Source organism: Lampris incognitus, chromosome 2, assembly GCF_029633865.1.
Source record: "Lampris incognitus isolate fLamInc1 chromosome 2, fLamInc1.hap2, whole genome shotgun sequence".
Lineage (NCBI taxonomy): Eukaryota > Metazoa > Chordata > Actinopteri > Lampriformes > Lampridae > Lampris > Lampris incognitus.
This window is the reverse complement of record NC_079212.1, coordinates 109,001,376-109,022,764: the sequence shown is the minus strand read 5'-3', so window position 1 is coordinate 109,022,764 and position 21,389 is coordinate 109,001,376. Positions and strand designations below refer to the sequence as shown.

The 21,389-nt window shown below is 40.2% G+C and overlaps 2 protein-coding genes and 1 pseudogene across 2 annotated transcripts; 1 reads left to right on the top strand and 2 right to left on the bottom strand.

Annotated features, from left to right (window-relative positions):
- Nucleotides 1-228: 228 nt before the first annotated feature.
- Nucleotides 229-863, bottom strand: LOC130107434 (transcription factor HES-5-like). The gene is made up of 2 exons (XM_056274042.1): nucleotides 762-863; nucleotides 229-648 (listed from the first exon to the last, which is right to left on the bottom strand). Exons 1-2 carry the CDS (start codon nucleotides 822-824, stop codon nucleotides 229-231), a joined length of 483 nt encoding a protein of 160 aa, XP_056130017.1. The 5' UTR covers nucleotides 825-863.
- Nucleotides 864-5,323: 4,460 nt separating this feature from the next.
- On the bottom strand, nucleotides 5,324-13,750 carry LOC130131455 (transcription factor HES-5-like; annotated as a pseudogene).
- A 5,833-nt stretch (nucleotides 13,751-19,583) lies between these two features.
- On the top strand, nucleotides 19,584-20,239 carry LOC130108121 (transcription factor HES-5-like). Its single transcript, XM_056274971.1, has 2 exons — nucleotides 19,584-19,706; nucleotides 19,820-20,239. The coding sequence occupies exons 1-2, from the start codon at nucleotides 19,584-19,586 to the stop codon at nucleotides 20,237-20,239; spliced, it is 543 nt and encodes a 180-aa protein (XP_056130946.1).
- Nucleotides 20,240-21,389: the final 1,150 nt, after the last annotated feature.

Here is a 21,389-nt window from a genome sequence, read left to right as displayed (position 1 = left end):
CATGCATAGTGTAGAGTGAAGTTACTTAGCAACAAAGTTTGAACTCTCCCTGTACTTTCTCAGAAAATTTCATTCATCCCAGAATTGTCAAATAATTTTCATTGAAAACATTTAGTACCCCCCCAAAAAACCAACTAATCTTTCACATGTAAATGAAAGTGTCTTTGAATGTAAGCTTTGACCAATGCGGCCAATGAGTCTGTCTCTGGTTCTCCAGTCTGCAGGGCTCTACCAGGGTCTCCAGAGGGCGCTGTTGACTGAACTCTTCACCTCGCTGAGGCCATGCTGGACAGGAGAGTTACACTGAGATAAACTGTTCTCTTTCATATCATCTGATGATGACCTCGAGTTCTGGAAGTGGTTCAGCAGTCTATGGTGGGACTGTGTCTTCGTCTCATCCTTGGACAGGAAGTGCACCATCTCATGGAAACACCTGGAGTAACCCTGGCTGGCATATGCTGAGCAGGAAGAGGATTTATATTGCAGCTGTTGTCTCATGAAGCAAACCGTCATCTCCAAGATGTCTGCTTTCTCCAGCTTGGAGTCAGGCTGTTGTTTCAGAAACTCTGGACCCAGGAGTGATTTGAGCTGCTCAATGCAGCTGTTGATGCGCTCTCTGCGAAACTTCTCCACCAGTGGTTTTCTTAGCTGCAGAAGGAAGAATAGAGCCATTATTGAAATTACTCTCAAGCCCCAACTTAATGTGCATAAATAACCAAGAAAAATATCAAAGTCTTCATGAGGTCGACTCTTCACATTACCTTGTGAGTCAGAGTCTGTGGCTCCTTAGAGTAGGTCATAGCTGTAGTGATTGTAGGTGTCATGGCTGGATCTCTGTGCTGCAGAGGTCTCTGTAGAGAGAGTCTGATTGCCACTGGCTTCGTTCCTCCTATTTATATTCCCAAAATCTCCATGTGAATGTGTGGGTCTTGGTCTGGTTGGACTTTCTCACAGCCTCAGCCAATGGGAGAGTCGGGGATCACAATAAGTAGTTCAGAGCAGCCACATGCACAATGCTGTTATTGCCGAGGGACAATGGTTGGATCTCAGGGGAACAGGTGGAGGGCTGAGGGGTGATGGAGAGAGACTTTGTGCAAATCTGGGAAAGGGCTGACCCTGTAAAGAGAGAAGATCTGCTGCCTGATGTTGGGATCAATGACTTTGACTGAGCACACGCTCCTCAGCCATCACACACATGGGAGACCCTTATAATATGATATACTGTAGGATTTGTGTTACTTATAATCAATCAATAGTAATGTAAAATGCCCCCAAATAAATGGATGTTAATTGCACTGATTCAAAACCTTGTTGATTAGGAGAATAATCATTTCCCCATTATTCAGCAATGAGTTACGTGCTTGGTTGTATACTGGACGATTTTCATTTCTTACTAATATAATTAAAATCAAAGGCATGAGGGTTCATTTTTATCACATGTGAACCACCAACATAACATCTTTTATTCGAAATGTGCTGTCAAGTAAATTAAACACACCATTTTTAGTCAGAATATCAAATAATCATACCCATATTAACATGTGCACACCTTCTGAATATTTTTATTCTATCTATAGTAGGTTACCATCTGTCCATCCAAACCAAAGGGAGAAGCTCCAAGTCCAGACTTTTCTCTCAATTATCCCCCAAAATGGTGAAAGAAACTTGTGGTTTCCATCAAAATTAATGACTTGCTTAGGTCTCCTTCCTTCAATAAAGACTTAAAAACGTTCCTCTTCAAGGCCTACTTTAATCTATAAATCATCTCTGGTGGCACCTTGATATGAATAGGAATTGGTGCCAGCTGCTACTATTGCACCAGTACCCATTACTATTGGTGTCTACTGTTGAGCACTTTTCTACTTGCCCTTGACAACATAATTTTGCTCTTTACGGACTTGTGGTAATGTACATTGGCCTTATAATTTTGATTCTCCTATTCTCTACCTGTTGATGGTCTAAGGCACGCCTACACTAAATGCACTTGACATGCCATGCAGTCTTGGCTAGGATCATATGATTACTATGTAGTGTTGTATGATGCAAGTCGGTATCATTTGAATTCATCACTATCTTGTTGGTCGCTTTGGATGAGATCGTCTGCTTAATGAGTAAATGCTAATGTAAATGTATCACTAGTCAAACCATATGTACTATACCATACCAGTACCATAAGTAATGCTGTGTCGGTGAAGTATTTTCGAAGATATTTCCCCCCCGACTAAGTTGAGACGACACACGTCTTGGTGTCCAGATGTAGCAGATGTTTCTTCTGCCTTGTGACCGGTAGCGGGTGTGGGTAGGGTGTTGGTTAAAGTTTCCCACACCAAGTCCTGTGTGCTGGGTTAAGTGTTATACAAAGGGTCTTTGAATGGATCTTGGGTTTTGGCCCCTGGCTTTGTGCTGGACTACAGAAAGAGCCTTTACGTCACAAACCATCTGGAGGGAAAGAGTACCATTGGCTGTCTCTGAGCGTTTAATAATTCAAGAATTGGGATTAGAGCAACCCATCAGATAAATGTCAGTACTAACAAACCAATGTCTTCTTTATGGATGTGATTTGATCGTTTTTAGAGAAAGTGTACATACTGTTGATATTGTCTTGTGTGTCACCCAAATGCACATCCTTAAATTTGAGAGCGGGGTTTGGGCATGCTCCATCCTGAAGTGCGTTTGACACACATTAACCTGCCTGATATTTGTTCTATCTACTACACAATGCTCACTTTCAACTGACTGATATTTAAATGCCAAATATTATCGAGCTGTAATTGTGAGAAAGCACACGAGTGTTCAAGATATAGGTTATATAAATTCTCAGACAATTACCAAAGAAATGATCAAATAGTATTATCTTCAAAACTGGCATTGCTAAGTCGTAGTCTGCAACCTAGTAGAAAGACAATGATCACCACTCCTTAACTGTAAGGTCACAACTTTGCAGTCAAATGATCTAGCATTTGCTTCATTGCTAGCTTGCAGACTTATTCTTTTTAACTGAAAGTCAAATAAAGCCCCATCATCCCCCAATTGTATCCATCCAATTACCCCACTCTTCCAAGCCGTCCCGGTCACTGCTCCGCCTTCTCTGCTGATCTGAGGATGGCTGCAGACTACCACATGCTTCCTCCGATACATGTGGAGTCACCAGCCACTTCTTGTTACCTGACAGTGAGTAGTTTCACCAGGGGGGCATAGCACGTGGGAGGATCATGCCCCCGATCATTCCCCCGAGTTCCCCCAACGAACAGGTACCCCAACCGACCAGAGGAGGTACTAGTGCAGCGACAAGGACACATACCCACATCCGGCTTCCCACCCGCACACAGCCAATTGTGTCTGTAGCGACACCCGATGAAGCTGGAGGTAACGCGGGGATTCGAACCGGTGATCCCCGTGTTGGTAGGCAACGGAATAGAACGCCATGCCACCCCGACACCCCATGTACTTTTTACCTGGTTGTAGCTACAATATTTACACAGATGTATTTGTATACTGTAATATTGTCTTCAAAAACATAATTATGTGGAATTGGAATAAGAACTCCCTCCATAGTCTCTTGTTTCTTCTTCTTCTTGAGCCTTGGGGGGGGGGGGTTATACATACATTTTTTTTTATTTGGTTGTTCGTGTATCTTGTATACCTGTTCCGATAACTTCAAAATCAGAAAATACAGTTTTCAAACAAAAAAGAAAGCAAGAAAGAAAGCAAGAAAGCAAGAAAGAAAGAAAGAAAGAAAGAAAGAAAGAAAGAAAGAAAGAAAGAAAGAAAGAAAGAAAGAAAGAAAGAAAGAAAGAAAGAAAGAAAGAAAGAAAGAAAGAAAGAAAGAAAGAAAGAAAGACAGAGTGATCTTGAACAAGTTTCTATGTGGTGACCCACACTGTTTTCAAAAGCCTAGGGTAGGGGCCTGGGTCTGTTGCCCCATGGGGGCTCTGTGAGAGAGTTTCCACCGGTTTCCCACACTCTGTCCTTTCACTGGAGGAACAATAGACGCGTGTCTTATTACCCATCAGGTTAGCTGTGGAGCATGCAATCATTGTTCAGGGAAACATCATCTAAAGATTAAACTTTATAGCCCCAACACCTGCCAGTTCATTGTAAGTCGCTGTAGAACGTCATATTCATCAACAGTTACCTTTAGAAAGACACCGTCATAGACCTATAAAAAGATTTAAAGGTGTGGATAGAGAATTGTTTTGTTGTTTGCCATTAACTTGTGAAACTTGGATGGTGACTGTGGTCAGTAGTGGAGGGAAAATTCCAAGACACCAGGATTGCATTTGATGTTGGGTTTATTCAAGGAGACTCAATGAGTCACATTAAGTATAAATACCTCAAATGGCAAAATACAGGTGATGACACATCACAACAGGAATTTGGACACATTTCCAAGAAACCTTGCACTCAAAAAGAGCAGAGGACATACACTGATTCATTGTCTTTATAAAAGACGCATGAAATTGTTTAAAATAAACAAGATTCAGAGAATTTCTATGTTTTATAATGCATCATTATGATGCAATGTTTTATTTTCTCTCAGTATGAGAGGAATTAAATCATGTAACTTAAAACAGAACAAATATTGCTAACTAAACAGTGATGACAGCAGCTTAGTCTCTAGTCAGGTATGACAGTGTCACAACAAAAGTATGACAACTCTACATCAACTTATCAATTTCAATGAAAAGATGTTAGAGAAATTTCGACCTTAAAACAGATCAATCTTGGAACCTCACAGAGATTAAAAATCACAAGATTATGCCAATTCTGACAAAAAGTCCCAAAAAAGGACGGTGAATGCATATGATCATACTGATCAACAGTCAGCAGGTTGTTAGAAGAGAATAAAAGTCATGATGGAAGATCACTCCACCACGTTACATAGCAGGTGCATTCACCTTCAATTGATGCTATCTATCTTTAGTTAGATGCTATCTTTCTCATCATGAAAGACAACTTTCACCTTTTCTTGTTTTTTTTTAAATTTTCTTATCAAACCACACTTTTCTAATCAAGAGTTTGAAAATCAAACAGTAATAGAAGTTACAAGTTCCTTGTACATGCTTAACATATGCAAGACTTGCCCTCCAAGACACATGCCACACAGTAGCAGTAAAAAGGGTGAATTTGTACCACAATCATAGAAAATACATTTTCACTCATTCAGTCAGGAACACTGACTGTCAAACCATGTTTGCCCATGCCAACCTCTATACACATAGACAAAGGCCCATTCATATTTAGATTGTGCTGTCATTGACAATACCTGCTTGGACCAACGTGGTCAACATTGCTCAAACATTGAGTTCATCTCTGTATATCTCTACCGGGGCCTCCAAAGGACATTGGTGACTGGACCCTTCTCTTCAGTGATGTGAAGTTTGACTTGGGACATCAGGCCAAGGTGAATCAGCCTCATTCAGATTCTTATAAGAGCATAACTGTAGGTTCTGGAAAGGCCCAGCAGTCTTTTGTGGGAGTGTGTCTTCACCTCATCCTTGGACAGGAAATGCACCATGTCTTGGATGCACTTGAAGTAACCCTGGCTGGCAGATTTACACTTGCTCAGAAGACAAACTGCCATTTCCAGGATGTCTGCTTTCTCCAGCTTGGAGTCATGTTTTAGAAATTCTGGAACCAGAAGAGACTTGAGCTGCTCAGTGCTGTTGGTGATGTGCTTCTCTGGGAAACATCTCCACCAGTGGTTTTCTTGGCTGCAGAGAGAAGTTATAATAAATAAACTTTAATAAACTAATAAAAAACAACTTTGAGTTCAGCATAAAATGAATCAGATAAAACTATCATGATTATGTTTATGACTGCATAAACTTTAGTCTTCACATTACCTTGTGGATCAGAGTATGGGGCTCCTTAGAGTAGGTCATAGCTGTAGCAATTGTAGGTGCCATAGTTGGATCTCTGTACTGCAGAGGTCTCTGTAGAGAGAGTTTGATCGCCACTGGCTTCATCCCTCCTATTTATATTCCCAAATCTCCATATGAATGTGTGGGTCTTGGTCTGGTTGGATTTTCTCACAGCCTCAGCCAATGGGAGAGTCGGGGCTCACAATAAGGAGTTCAGAGCAGCCACATGCTCGATGCTTTTATTGCTGAGGGACAATGGTTGGACCTCAGGGGAACAGGTGGAGGGCTGAGGGGTGATGGAGAGAGACTTTGTAGGAATCTGGGAAAGTGGTGACCCTATAAAGAGAGCAGATCTGCTGCCTGATGTTGGGATCAATGATGTTTACTGAGCACACGCTCCTCTTCCCATCACACACGTGAGAGACTCTTACTGTAGGAATTGTCTCTAAAAGATAGTCAGTAGTGAATGTAACTGTAAACTGACTGAATGTGTCTTTGGTCCTCTGACTGATGGCACAAATGAGCAGAGTTGTGAACCTGAAAAGAGAGCAGATCCAATGCCTGATATTAGAATGAATGATACAGATATATCACCTCATCCCATCACATATGGAGGAGCCTAAAATTAATTCTGTAAATCTTCACAAACAAACATACTTCAAGTTCCATTGAGATACAAGTCAGCCAAAGGGATGTTTTCACAATTTAGGTAGAGATTCAGGGATACTTCTTTGAAAGGAAAGCTTGTTCTCTTGTTCACTTTCAGTACAATTATGAAGAGCTAAAAACATGGCAAATTTTAATCAAGGGCATTTAAGAGAAATTGAGAGTTGACAGCATCATTGATGTTCTGACAAACGAGGCATCTGAAGTATCCCTCTTGCATAACTATACATTTCAGACATATCATATGGTGAATTTGGAGAATCCAATACTTGGGACAATTTTCATTATTTGCAAGCTCATGATAAAAAGCAATTTTTGTTTTAACGGTTAAAGATAAATGGTTCTGCATGAGAAAATGTGAAGAAAATGTTTTGTCCAAAAAAAAAGATCCTAAGATGATACACATTGTATCGTACAGATGTAGCAGATGTGACCTCTGTCTGGACAGAGTTTCCCATGCTGAGTGCACTTAAGTCCTGCAGTCAAATGCAATTCAAGAGACTTTGGATGGAGCTTCAGTGATGGATGGTGGCTAGGAGTAATTCTGTGGGCAGATCATGAATTAACAAACCATCTGGTGGAAAATGAAGAAGACTGGCTGGTTTTGAGAGTTTATAATTAACTAGCAAGATGTATAATTCAACAACAAAATATTGATAAATATTTAGATAGATGAATAGAGTGGCCTAGCCATGCTGTCACTTTGCAGGACAAAATTCTCCGCAACATGGCAGATGAATACACCAAAATCCTCACGATAGTTTTTCATTTGAAAAAACTAAATCCCGGAATGAGATCTGTTTTGCACAAGGTAAATTCACCTTCTGATATTGATCCATGAGGCAGATGCTGTCTTAAAGTGGCACTCTTGTGAATTTTTGATGCCATAATTTACTCACAAGGGCAATGTTGTGAATAAAACTAATTAGCTGGGCCACTCTTTTGGAAAATTACAGTCAGACTGTCAGCATTTAGCATCTTGTTAGCAATAGATTCTTTGTCAGTATATTACTGCTTCAAAATTCATATGGTTGCTATCAAAAGATAGCATTTAGCTCAAAAAATCTTTTTTTTTTGTGTCAGTCACAGACAATATTTCCATTCGTTTTCTCAAATGGAAATATAGAACAAGGGTTTTGGGACAACGTACCATCCACAATCTCGTGACTACAGCAAATTACTGCAAAATGATGTCAGACTGGGCAAGTTCACAGCTATTGAAGAAAAAGAGGGTCTGGGAGTGTGAAAGCCCCAAAGTGTGCCAGGTCCCCTCAGAGAATAGTCAGGTGCTGGTGGGGTGGAGGATGCTAATCCCACTGAACTGTGACTCTGCTCTCCACAGCTTTCCCACACTCCCACCGTTGACAGAGACTCTGGCCAACAATAGGCGTGTGCCTTGTTAAATGCTAATTCATCCCCACGCAAGCAGCTCCCCCTCATTTTCCAAAGCAGAGAACATTTGAAACTTTTCAGAAACAAACACATGGTATCTGTGCTCAAAGCATCCATTGAGTAAAACATCAAGTTGTTTGCAAAACTAATAAGGTATTGTTTTAATACATTCCAGCATACTGTAACTTTTCAGAAAAGTAAAAAAGAATATATGAATGGGAAAAAACATGGAACTAGACTACAGTAGAGACCCTGTAGTGATTTAAGTTAATCTTGCCCTCCTTAAATATCAGTAATACGACATTCAAAAAGTACATATAGAAGAGGAAGAAATCATTTTATTTCTGGGGTGATGAATAAAGTATTCTGATTCTGATTCTGATTTGCCAAGTATACGTATTTTTATAAATGCGAATTTGTCCTCTGCATTTAACCAATCCCAAACATAAGGAGCAGTGGGTAGCCTGCGGACCAGCTCCAGATTTGAAGACAGTGCCTTGGTCAAAGGCAATGACAGGAAACAGGAGTATATCCCTGCCATGACCATACACAATAGTCTTTTTTTTTCCTGTATGAAAACTATATTTATTAAAACTGAAAGGGGTGATTTGAAACAGATCAGTTGTTCCTCATATGGACTCCCCTATTTTGACCTGTCCTGCCAGCCCAGACCCCCACCCCACCCTGTCCAGCCCAGGGTAAGGGTCTGGGTCTATTGTCCCATAGGGGCTCTGTGAGTGAGTTTCCTCTGGTTTCCCACACTCTCTCCATTCACTAGAGTAACAATAGGCGTGTGTCTTATGGCCCATCACATTTGCTACAGAGTGTGACCCCAACACTTGGTGGTGAGTTAGGGAGAGGAGAAGTGGAGGGGTGGGGGGTGGAGGGGGTTGCTGCAGCACTGCTGAAAGGCACCAAAAAAACAAAAAACAAAAACAACTTATATTCTGTTGTCTGGTGTCTGTTTTTATGGTGAAAACTATGAGGGGTGGAAGATACAAAAATAATTGATCAATGTGTAATTGATTACAATATAGTCACATCAAAATAGGATCTGATGAATGAGCCAAAGACATTGACAAGGTGAGTGACAAATTGAAGAAGTCGTTGTCAGACCAATGAACAAAAAACAAAAAAAAATATTAGGTCATTGTATGTCATCACTTTTTTGTGTATATCCAAGGAAGATGTCTGTCTTTTTTTTTCTTTTTTGGATTTTCCCCCCTTTTCCCCCCTAATTGTACCCAGCCAAGTGAGTAAAGTATCAGCAGTGGCAATACGTTCTTAAGGAAAATAAAAGCATGACAATTGGTGATGTTTGACAATTTGATTCCCCATCATCACTTATTCAATTAATCAAAACAAATATTGCTATGAGAAATAGATCTTAAAACAGATCAGCAATGAAAAATCCCATAAATAAAAACTAACAAGCGGCCCAAAGTTGAAGCAGAATTCAAGTTAGCCATAACACGACTCTATCCAACACAGTAATATTCTCAAGAAATATTGATCATTAAACAGGTAATTGTTTCAATAAACAACGAAATCGGAGACACGCAGGTCACAGCCTATGATATTTACAAGGTGAGAAAAGATAAAATACATAACTAAGACCACACAATCAGTACTGGTAAAGAAAAATGTTGAATTCTTTATTTTCTTTGAAAACACAGTTAGCTCATTCACAAATAAAGCTTGAGTGTTGAACTATGATAAATACATGATGTACACATATAGACACATGTATGGATGTAGATGCAATGATATATAAAGTCCTGCCTAATGACACATTTTACACATGCTGGATGATCTGATCACACATCACCCTAGTCCACTTGTCACCACACCTTTTCTGTAAACAAAACCTTTGTAAGTTTTGAAAACAATCGATCACATGTTCTCGTGAGACTCACAGGGATTCACTGATATCAACAAGGGATATATATCTACTGTAGGCTGTCACTGATTGATTTAGTTATGAAGTTTAGAACAAAATAAATACGAGAGTAGCTCAAATTTATACACGTGTCCCCATAGCTGTAGTAACAGATATAGTTTTGGTTTCGGCAAAGGCTTGAGATGATTTGCATACATGTGTCCAGATGTGTCCAGACTTGTTCATACGTGTCCAGATATGTCCAGATGCGTTTATATGTGTCCAGATGTGTCATGTGTCAGAGTTTCTTTCACAGCCACAAAAGGACTTTGAATGGCCTATGAGGAGTTGCTCCTGGTTACGTTATAATGCCGACGGGGCCTGGGTCACCGGCCATCTGCAAGAAGAGAAGGGCCACTGGTATTTCCCTTTTTTTCTCAGTTTCAAGTGCTCACAATTGTCTTTCTTTCATTGAATTGATATGGCCACTCCAGTATAATATGTGTCTTTGATTGACTTCATTAAATCAGTTTGAATGGAGACCGGTCAATAAAATTGATGGTGAAATGGAATAATGTGGTTTGTTTTTGGTGTAATAGAGCAGAAACAGGGGTTTTATGATGGTTTGGTCATTAAGTCTGGAGGTGGCAGAGTTGAAGATGCTAAGATTTGCATTGGGAGTGATGAAGAAGGACAGGATTAGGAATGATTATATTAGAGGGACTGCTCAAGTTGGACGGTTTGGAGACAAAGCAAGAGAGGCTGGATTGAGATGGCTTGGACATGCGTGGAGGAGAGATGCTGGGTATATTGGGAGAAGGATGCTGAATATGGAGCTGCCAGGGATGAGGAAGAGAGGAAGGCCAAAGAGGAGGTTTATGGATGTGGTGAGGGAGGACATGCAGGTGGCTGGTGTGATAGAGGAAGATGCAGATGACAGGAAGAAATGGAAATGGATGATCCACTGTGGCGACCCCTAACGGGAGCAGCCGAAAGTTGTAGTGGTAGTAGTTTTTGGTATAATAGGGTTTTATGATGGTTTGGTCATGAAGTGTGCCCGTTCCCATCAGAGAATAGCCAGGTGCTGGTGGGATGGAGGAGGCTAATCTCACTGAACTGTAACAGGCAGATGCCACCGGAACAGCCAAAACCTGAACCACACGACCACCATCACCATGTAGACCTGACAGGAGGACGGACTACACATGTACACAGGGGAGACTCACATCACACCATTCACATACACGGAAGAAAAGACAATAAAAAAAAACATTAGTCACACATTGTCGAGAGAGAAGGATATAACATTGAAACAGGATAACTTAGGGTTTTATAAGACATATAAAGAATGTGATGAGGAGGATGCCAAGCAGCGTCCAAGTGGTGACCATGGTTGCCATGGAGACCTGAGAGGAGGACAGAGTACACATGCACACAGGGGGGACTCACATCGCTCACAACATTCACACACACAGAAGAAGAGAAAGGCGAAGACACCATTCAGAGAGAAAATTAATGGATGTCTCCCACTTAACAGTGCTTTAAATCATATTTTGCTGAGGTGGTTTATAAACCAATTCAATCGTTCAGTCCACCAAAGGCATTGGAAAAGCAACAGGCTAGAGCTGTGTTTGTAGATTTGTGAAAACATAGAATGAGGAACAATAAATCAGACTCTTTGAATTTTAGTTTATCTCTATGTGATTATTCCTCCCTGTCTTCTCCCTGCCCCAGGGGTAGAAGAGTGGATCTGTGGTCCCACAGTGGCCCTGAGAGACTTGGCACTGGTTTCCCACATGTTTTCCATTTACTGTCATGGGAAGGACAATAGGTGTGTGTCTTCTTACACAGCACGTTCATTTTCAGATGGTGAACTCATTTGTCAGGCAGGGAAGCAGTAACTCTCCAATTTACCGCATTAATATTTACCTTTTTTTCTCTCTGTAATTTCTGAAATCACCATCTGAAGTTACTTAGGTTGGAGAAAGAAGAAGTATTTACCCTGAACACACTTTTTTATATGTTTTTTTTAATGTAAAGTGAATTTTGTGGCGCATGTGCACATCTGTACAGTGCTGCTTCAAGTGCATCATTTATAACTGCACTATATGCTGTGCCCTGTAACTGTACCCAAGTACTTCATTGTGAAAATAAATGTCAACTTGCTTTTATATATGACAAATAAAACTTGACATTATGCAGTAAAGTGAAATATCTTCACACCTGAGAGCTTTGGACTTAAAGTATTCAAGTCAAGCACCATCATCTTGTAGTGCAAGGCCACATCTAAGACGCTAACAGTATGGTCAGACAGGGTTGTTATAATAAAGTTCTTAAATCAATATAGTAAACCTTATCTATAATAACCCACAGTACCAGAGGCTGTTGCTGTTAACATTTGTTTATTAGATAAATCTCAGTGTGTCATGTAAAGGACAAATGACTCTGTTAACAGTGGACAGACGTGATGACACATCACAACAGGGACTTGGACACACTGCCAAGACACATTGTACTCAAACTGAGTAGAAATTTAAACATCTGATGGAAAAAGACAGATAACAATGTTTAACATAAACAATTATTTACAATGCAATTATAACTTCTGTGCACCATGATGCATGGCAAGCTATATACATCACAAAAAAATGATAAGGTGTTGATAATCACATGGATGTTATATAATTCTACACAATATGAGTAAATACCCCAAACAGTGGAAGGGTAATTGAGTATACAAACCAGTCTACATAGTAAAGAAAATGTTACAACTTAACAAGAAGGACATTATTAAGTCAATTAGGCTATCAATATCAGTACACATGGTGTTAATCATCAATCAAATCATTTACACTTTTCAAATAAGTCTGCAGAGACAATTAATTGATCCTAAAACAGATAATCTTGTAGGCAATCACAAAGATTAAAAAATATCCATTTGGGAAAATTTTCATAATCATAGAATCCAAGGTGGGATGAGTCTATGGCAAAATGCTGTCAAATCAGAAAGACGTATCTGATCACATTGATCAATATAATCTAGCGAATAATCAATCCTAGAGTCATTCAAAACACCAAAGGTTGTTGCAGTTAAAAATCTCATAACATTTCATTATTTTGATAGAAAATGAAATTTAAAACTTCTGTCAATGAAGCTCTGTTGTCAAACCAAGACCTTCTGTTCATACAGAAATCTGTCTTCAACTTCCAATCATAATGTCTTTCTACAACAAAGTTTTACCAGTGTAGTCACAGTTTTCCACTAGCAAAGCCCCAGTGGCAGTGCTCTATCAGAGCCGCCAGGGGCGGCTGCTGAGCCGACTCTTCTCTTCACCGGGTTGAACATGGGAGCTCAGAGGAGGCTCATCACTTTGCACCATTATAACAGAGGACAACCACAGGTACTAAAAAGAAAAACTGAAAGTTGTCCTGCAGTCCTTCTCTGGGACTGTCCTCTTGAACAGGATGGTTCATCATCTCTCAGACACATCTGGACATAGCCCCGATAGGCAGATGTTCAGCAGGAGGAGGAATTTTCACTTCGATAGTGTTGCTTTTGCCCTGTAAAGCAACATATCATCTCTGGCAGTTATCTGAGGAACCGAGGAGCCAGGAAATACTGCTCATGCTTCTCAATGTAGCTGTTGACTTGCTTTTCTGACAGGGGATTTCATTGCTGCGGAGGAGAGAAAGAAGAAAGTCATGAATAAGTATGTATTCTGAAAGCACAGAATGAGTATGAATAATATAGATAAATAATAAATGGATAATATCAAATAATCGAGAATATTGTTAATGTCTCCATTGACTTGAGTCTTCACATTACCTTGTGGGTCAGAGTCTGTGGCTCCTTAGAGTAGGTCATAGCTGTAGTGATTGTAGGTGTCATGGCTGGATATCTGTGATGCAGAGGTCTCTGTAGAGAGAGTCTGATCTCCACTGGCTTCATTCCTCCTATTTATATTCCCAAATCTCCATATGAATGTGTGGGTCTTGGTCTGGTTGGACTTTCTCACAGTCTCAGCCAATGGGAGAGTTGAGGATCACAATAAGGAATTGAGAGCAGCCACATGCTCAATGCTCTTATTGCTGAAGGACAATGGTTGGATCTCAGGGGAACAGGTGGAGGGCTGAGGGATGATGGAGAGAGACTTTGTGTGAATCTGGGAAAGTGGTGACCCTGTAAAGGGAGCAGATCTGCTGCCTGATGTTGGGATCAATGACTTTTACCGACAACACACTTTTCATCACATGGCATAGGATATGAACTTTGCAAATCCTGAGTGGAACTTTCTATGGCATATACTACACCTCATATAGTGGCTACTAGTTGCCTTCATGACTGGCTTTTTACCTTTTACATTACATTACATTACCTTTTAACATTATTTCATTTTACTTTTCTAGGATTTATCTATCTATCTATCTATCTATCTATCTATCTATCTATCTATCTATCTATCTATCTATCTATCTATCTATCTATCTATCTATCTATCTATCTATCTATCTATCTGTCTGTCTGTCTGTCTGTCTGTCTGTCTGTGTGGGGACTCAGCTGTCAGCTTTTTACGTAAACAAGTAGAGTCAATTATTACTGTTCTTTGAAATATAATGCTACACAAGCTTGTGTTGCACAGAAAATCCGAATCAGAATCGTGTGTGTTGGCCATGTAGGTTTGCACATACATGGAACTTGACTCTGGATTCGTGGCTCTCTCAGTGTACTTCACATAGAATAACAACACTACACCACAACAGGAAAAATCAACAAATGTAAACTAAATTATATATTGTCAACTTTCAACAGTTTTTCCTGTACTTTAAAAGACAAGATTTTTCAAGGAATTGAAAAAGATCACATCACTACTTTAGACTGAATAAACATTGTTGGTGGGGGCTGGTTGCCTCTTGTTTTCTAGTGGTAAGCTACAAAGTAAAAAGCCATGGATATACAACGTTATTCTGTTTTATTTTCTTGAAATCTTAATTTTGAGATAATTGTCTCAAAAGCGAAATACTTGATAAGTGAGATAGGTGTCTACAGAAAGGTGGGTTTACTATTATTTCACGATGAAAAATGCATCAGAAGTGAATTTGGATAGATTTACCATCAGCCCATCTCTACTTATCTAGTGTTCATCTGTCTCCCTATCTATCTGTCTGTCTGTCTGTCTGTCTCCCTATCTGTCTGTCTGCCTGTCAGTCAGTCTGTCTGTGCAGAGTCTCAGGTTTCCCAGTGGTCCTATAGACAGCACCCTTGCCTCCTCTGAGCCTCCACAGCTGGCTCCCTGCACAAGGCTGAGCGTGCCCCGGTCACACGCCCTCCTCCCTCCTGAGCTGGGAGCCACCGCCACGCATGGCCTCCCACACTTCTGTATGCAGCCCGCCCGGCTGCCCACACAATACAAGTGTGCCTGCTCTCACAAAAGCCTCGGGCCTGTTCCCATGCCTCAGCCAAAAAAACAAAAAAAAACTTATTGATAGTTGATAGTTTACTGTGCTTGTCCCATCTGGCTTGCAGAACTAAAAATAAATAAATAAATAAAATTGTATCCCTTGTATTTTTATCTTAACTTATATTATCAGATTATTGGATTTTATAAATAATAACTGATCACTTTTAATACATATGTATGTTTCTGCTGTTCTGCAGAGTTTCTATCTGTACATTATTTTAATATCCCTGATTGAAACATGAACTGGATTCTTAAAAAAAAAAAAGATCACTGGGAATTTTGAAACATTTTCTATTTCCTGATAGCTGTCAGTGTTATATATCACTCATGTAACACTTGCTAGGGAATGAATTAAGTTTTAATTAGAAACCTGATTTGGATAAGCCCACATGGGCACAGGCACTTTCCCAGGGAATAGTTTGGCTCATCTCATTGACATATGGCTTGGAGAACAACATCCCACCTGTTCCATGTGACAGCCATTAAATTCAGACCATTATCCGAAGCGCTCAGCCTCTGGATTGGCTAGACAGCAGAGACCGCTCAGGAAGTGGAGCATAAATTCAGCGTGCCGACGCAGAGATTAACAGAGAAGATTTCGTGAACCACCAGCTAACAAACGACTGCAGCAAGAGATACACAATCCTGAGGCATCCTGCATCCAGACCAACGGCACAATTTCAATCATTTTTAATTTCTAAAAAAAAGCTAAACTCAAGTCCTAAATTTGAAAATGGCTACCTACATGGATCTTGGTCTTCATGTTAGCATGAATGAACAGTATTTTAGGTAAGTAAAGTTGCAATATAATTGAATATTTATGACCTGGTTGAAGATTGTCATCCATACAATTAGATGAAATGGTGATGCAATAAGATAATATCTATTTCATGACAAATTGATTTGCATATGCAAAGAATGTTAACACAGAGACAAGGATGTAAACAGTATTTTCAAAATTAAAACAAAAAACACTAAAAGCATCAAACACCATTGTGTAATATCTAATATCACAGCATCTGAGAGTTGGGGAATGATGAGCATTTTTGAGCGGATGTATTGATGTTGGTTTCGTTTGTCTCAGGTGTAAACTCCACATGCTGGAGAGGAAATGCTGCAGCGGCATGGAGAAACTGAAGGCGCTGATTGGGGAACATCTGCAGAATGGCATCCCTGCTTCAGACGTCCTGGAGAAGACCGCCTCCTTCTTCACACTGAGAAAGGCCTTGCTGTCACACAACGGCTACTCCAAATGTTCACGGGAGATACTACGTCTGTTTCCCAACTCGGAGGAGGATGTGGCACCACTGTGCCTTTAATGTGAACCAGGACTCGATAAAGGAACTGAGAAGTCTCACAAGCTGCCTATAGATGCTTGCATTTTCTTTAGTTGTCTGAATATGGACCGGATTTGATTTGAGAGATGTTCAGGTGTTGTTTTTTGCTGTCGCTGCTTTTTTTCTTCATGATTGCTAATCTCTGTATAACATTATATGGAGATTAATTGCTGCCCCCTTTTTCTATTTGTTTGAAATCTGAGTTTATTCTTGAAATGCATTATATGCGTTGCGCCAAGCAGTTGTACTGCTTTAGCCTTTCTTCAGGAAAGTCTATTGTACATATCTAGTCTCATGTGAACTATGTTGACATAAACGTACCAGATCTAAGCAAAATTATACTTGAAACGCTTCAAGTGAATTGTTTTTTTTTTAATGTAATATAGCTAATGTGGACAGGCTTGTTTGGGTCAATGTAAGGATGGAAGGGAAGTTAATTACATAGAGCTACCTTTGATTAACAACGTTTCTGATGCTGTCTGAACTGTCCCTGTATGGAAAACCTCCCCGCATCGTGCAACACTAAGAACATTACTTGCTGACCCAGATCTGAAATTTCCTTTCAAAAAGATTGAACCTGCTTCAGGTGAGAGGTGCCCTGACTGAAATGACTGAAACAATGGAGTGCTGGACACTCGGGAAGCTGGGCACCGGCCCTTAGTTAAAGGGAAATCACAGAATCTGAGCATTATTGCTCAATTTTTCTATGGATAAATGCTATATTATGACAAAGTTTATGTTCATGACTAAATAAACAGTTTCTATCAATGTTATTTCCCCATTTCTTTTCTTATGAGTTTATCGCCGAGAGGTGCAGGGTACTGCATCGAGGCAAAGTGCTTTGGCTCAAGCGACTGCAGTGTAAAGCCCTTTACAGGAGAGATAAAATGGAAAATCATATTTTGCACATGGAGCACGATAACATTGACAGATTTATCAAAACCATGGCACTAAGTCAATACACCCCAGTTAAGTGCATGTGACAATGTCTAATAATGGTTTTGCAAGGGCATGAACATGTCAAATATTTGTTTTACTGTCAAAAATACACACAGTTCAGACTGTCATAGAGTCCCTACACGTCTCTCCTGACTGCTGAAACACCCACAAAAAGGTGACATCATTTATGCATCGGTGTCCCTGGGTGCCTAGATGAACCATTCCTCCTTCTCCCTGGCTTCAAACTAATGCATGAACCCAGCTCCACCGGCTACAATCTCCATGCTCAATAATAAAACACTACAGGAAAGAGAGAAAAAAAGTTCATTCATTCATTCTTTCTTCCATTATCCAAACCACTTATCCTTGCTCAGGGTCGCGGGGATGCTGGAGCCTATCCCAGTAGTCACTGGGTGGCAGGCAGGGAGACACCCTGGACAGGCCATCACAGGGCCCACACACACACACACACACACACACACACACACACACACACACACACACACACACAGTCACATCTAGAGACAATTTAGTACGGCCGATTCACCTGACCTGCATGTCTTTGGACTGTGGGAGGAAACCTGAGCACCCGGAGGAAACCGACGCAGACATGGGGAGAACATGCAAACTCCACCACAGGGGACAACCTGGGATGACCCCCAAGGTTGGACTACCCCAGGGTTCGAACCCAACAACAACAACACCAACAGCAAGAAAAAACAAGTTAATAATAGAAATATAAGCAATAATAGGATCCTGTTTTGTCTGTTTTTCTTCATCCAAGCAGAAGATCACACCAACTCTCTGAAAACATCACCTTAGTATGACATACACTGCAAAATGTTCATTGTAATTAGTTAAAGCTCAGATATGGTATGCAAATTGCAGTTTGTCTTTTTATGAATACTAAAGAAAACTAAACATAAAGAGCAATAACACAACTTGTTTTCAATATAGCCCACTTTTAATAATTGCAATTTAGCTGTGGCACAGCCAAGTTTCCACAGGTGGCACTATACTCCAAATATGAATCAGACTGAAATGAATCGAAACCAGGAAACCAAACCATAGATAACTGCTGTGCAGGTCTCAACAAGGGCAAACCTCCAATACAGCAGCACAAAAAAAGGAGGGAAAACCAAGCAGCGTTGTTGTTTCCCTCCAGATGGCGGATGATGTCATAATCAGTCTTCACTGGAGCACTGAAGGGCTAATCGCCATCACAAATGGTCTATTCATCAGCTTTTGTGGTTCATTGATCACAGAACTCTGGGAAAACAGTTTTAGGTCTCTACTCACCCCGGCTATACGCTGCAAGACACAGAAAACATCTGCTACATCTGGAAAGGGACCCTATCACTGCAAAATGAATGAATGTTGGTCACTTTCTGACCATTACGAGAAAATGAAACAGAATCCTCAAAATATTGAGCCACATCAGCTTTGCCATTTTTAGTAGAAATATTATTTGGTGACTTTTTTTGTGCTACAGAAAATTAAAGCGTATGTAAACAACATGATTAAATGTATAGTTATAGATAAACAAATTTTAACTATAATTCAGATGCCAAGGAATACAACATAATACTATGAAACATTCTAGTCTGAACTCCTTAAATTCATAAAGAAGCATTATTTTGTTATATGTTTGCTGTTAGAACAAGATCAAAAGTTACCACACAATTTTGAAGAAAATAAAAAGTTCTTCCAGATAATTGACAGGATAGGCTTTGTCAAAGTCATTGATCGAATGTTGGGCAGTAGATCTGTTGTATTTAATGGGGTCACCACTTTCCCAGCTTCTCACAATGTCTCTCTCCATCAACAGCCCCAAACCCTCCCCCACCCTGTCCCATCCAAACCCAGCCCTCCACCTGTTCCCCTGAGATCCAACCATTGTCCCTCAGCAATAAGAGCATTGAGCATGTGGCTGCTCTGAATTCCTTATTGTGATCCCCGACTCTCCCATTGGCTGAGACTGTGAGAAAGTCCAACCAGACCAAGACCCACACATTCATATGGAGATTTGGGATTATAAATAGTAGGGATGAAACCAGTGGTGATCAGACTCTCTCTGCAGAGACCTCTGCAGTACAGAGATCCAGCCATGGCACCTACAATCACTACAGCTATGACCTACTCTAAGGAGCCCCATACTCTGACCCACAAGGTAATGTGAAGAGTCAACCTCATGAAGACATTGATATTTTTCTTTGTTATTTAATCATATTGAGTTGGTGCTTGAGAGTAATTTCAATAATGGCTCTATTCTTCCTTCTGCAGCTAAGAAAACCGCTGGTGGAGAAGTTTCGCAGAGAGCGCATCAACAGCTGCATTGAGCAGCTCAAGTCTCTTCTAGGTCCAGAGTTCCTGAAACAACAGCCCGACTCCAAGCTGGAGAAAGCAGACATCCTGGAGATGACGGTTTGCTTCATGAGACAACAGCTGCAGTATAAATCCTCCTCCTGCTCGGCATATGCCAGCCAGGGTTACTCCAGGTGTTTCCATGAGATGGTGCACATCCTGTCCAAGGATGAGACGAAGACACAGTCCCACCATAGACTCCTGAACCACGTCCAGAGCTTGCAGACCTCTGCCGATAAGAAGATAAGCGAGAATGATCTGCCTCTTTTGACATCTGCCGTTCAACTCGATGCCAAAGAGAAGAGTCCAGTTAAAAGCCTCCTCTGGAGGCCTTGGTAGAGACAAACAGACGTGTGAAACTATTTGCTCAAACAGTGTCGACCACATTGGTCAAAAGTTTGTCAACCCTTTTTTGTTAAAGGACAAAATTATAGAAAAGCAAATAATGTTCTGTTTATAAGAATGTGATAATTTCACTTTTAAGCCTCTCCAGTGGATGAGAGAAATTGCATTTTCGATGAAAATCAAAATTCAACAGCATGTGTCACTGCTGTGGGCTGTACCTTGTTGAATGATTTTATGGTTCATAACTTGTACTTACTTCTATTAGCGAATTAATTTTTTTTTCTTCGCTGTGTATTGTGACAGCCTTTGGCTCATAAAATGCCTAATCTCTATGATTATATAGTATTGATCTGTTTAAAGATCACTGCTTAAGAATGTTTCTGGGATTTATATCTTGTTTCAAATAGAGTAGCTGATAGAGTATGGGGGTATACAGCCCATAATGGGAACTTTTTACTTTTAATCTTTGTGATTGTCCAGAGATGATCTGTTTTCAGATTGGTCAAGATGATCATTTTGGATAAGCACCATGATCAAAATGATAAACTATGCTGTATTATTTTGAAATGACATGCGTTGTCCTCTGTGAGGACATGTTATTTGCTTTGCTATGTGGGTATGTCATTGACTGTACCTCTGGGAAAGTTAATTTACCTGCACCAGGCAGAAGGATATTCTCACTGTGTGCTGACTAAGAATCTATCTGCGTTCAGATTATTCCGTCACTGAATTTGAATTTTTATTGAAATCAATGAGAATTTTTTTATGTTAAACATATTAGCATTGTTGTGATTAACAGTTTTTGTAAAAGAAATGTTTATGTTAAAAAATGCCATCTGTCTGTTTTAAACAGGTGACCAATCCTCTACTCTCTGCTATGTGCTATGTATAGAGTACAATGTGTCTTGGAGATGTGTCCAAGTTTCAGTTGTGATGTGTCATCACTGCAAACTTCCTCAAGCTGCAGCCTTTCTGGGCTGTGCCTCACTGAGCTTAGTTGAATAAACAAAATCCTCTATAAATCCCTCTCTTGCATATTTTGTTTTTGATGGGTGTGGTCCTCTAGTTGTTATAGTACAGTAGCAAATCATAGATTTACGGAGTAAGGTTCTCCATCTTTAATGTCTGCCTCCTAATCACATTC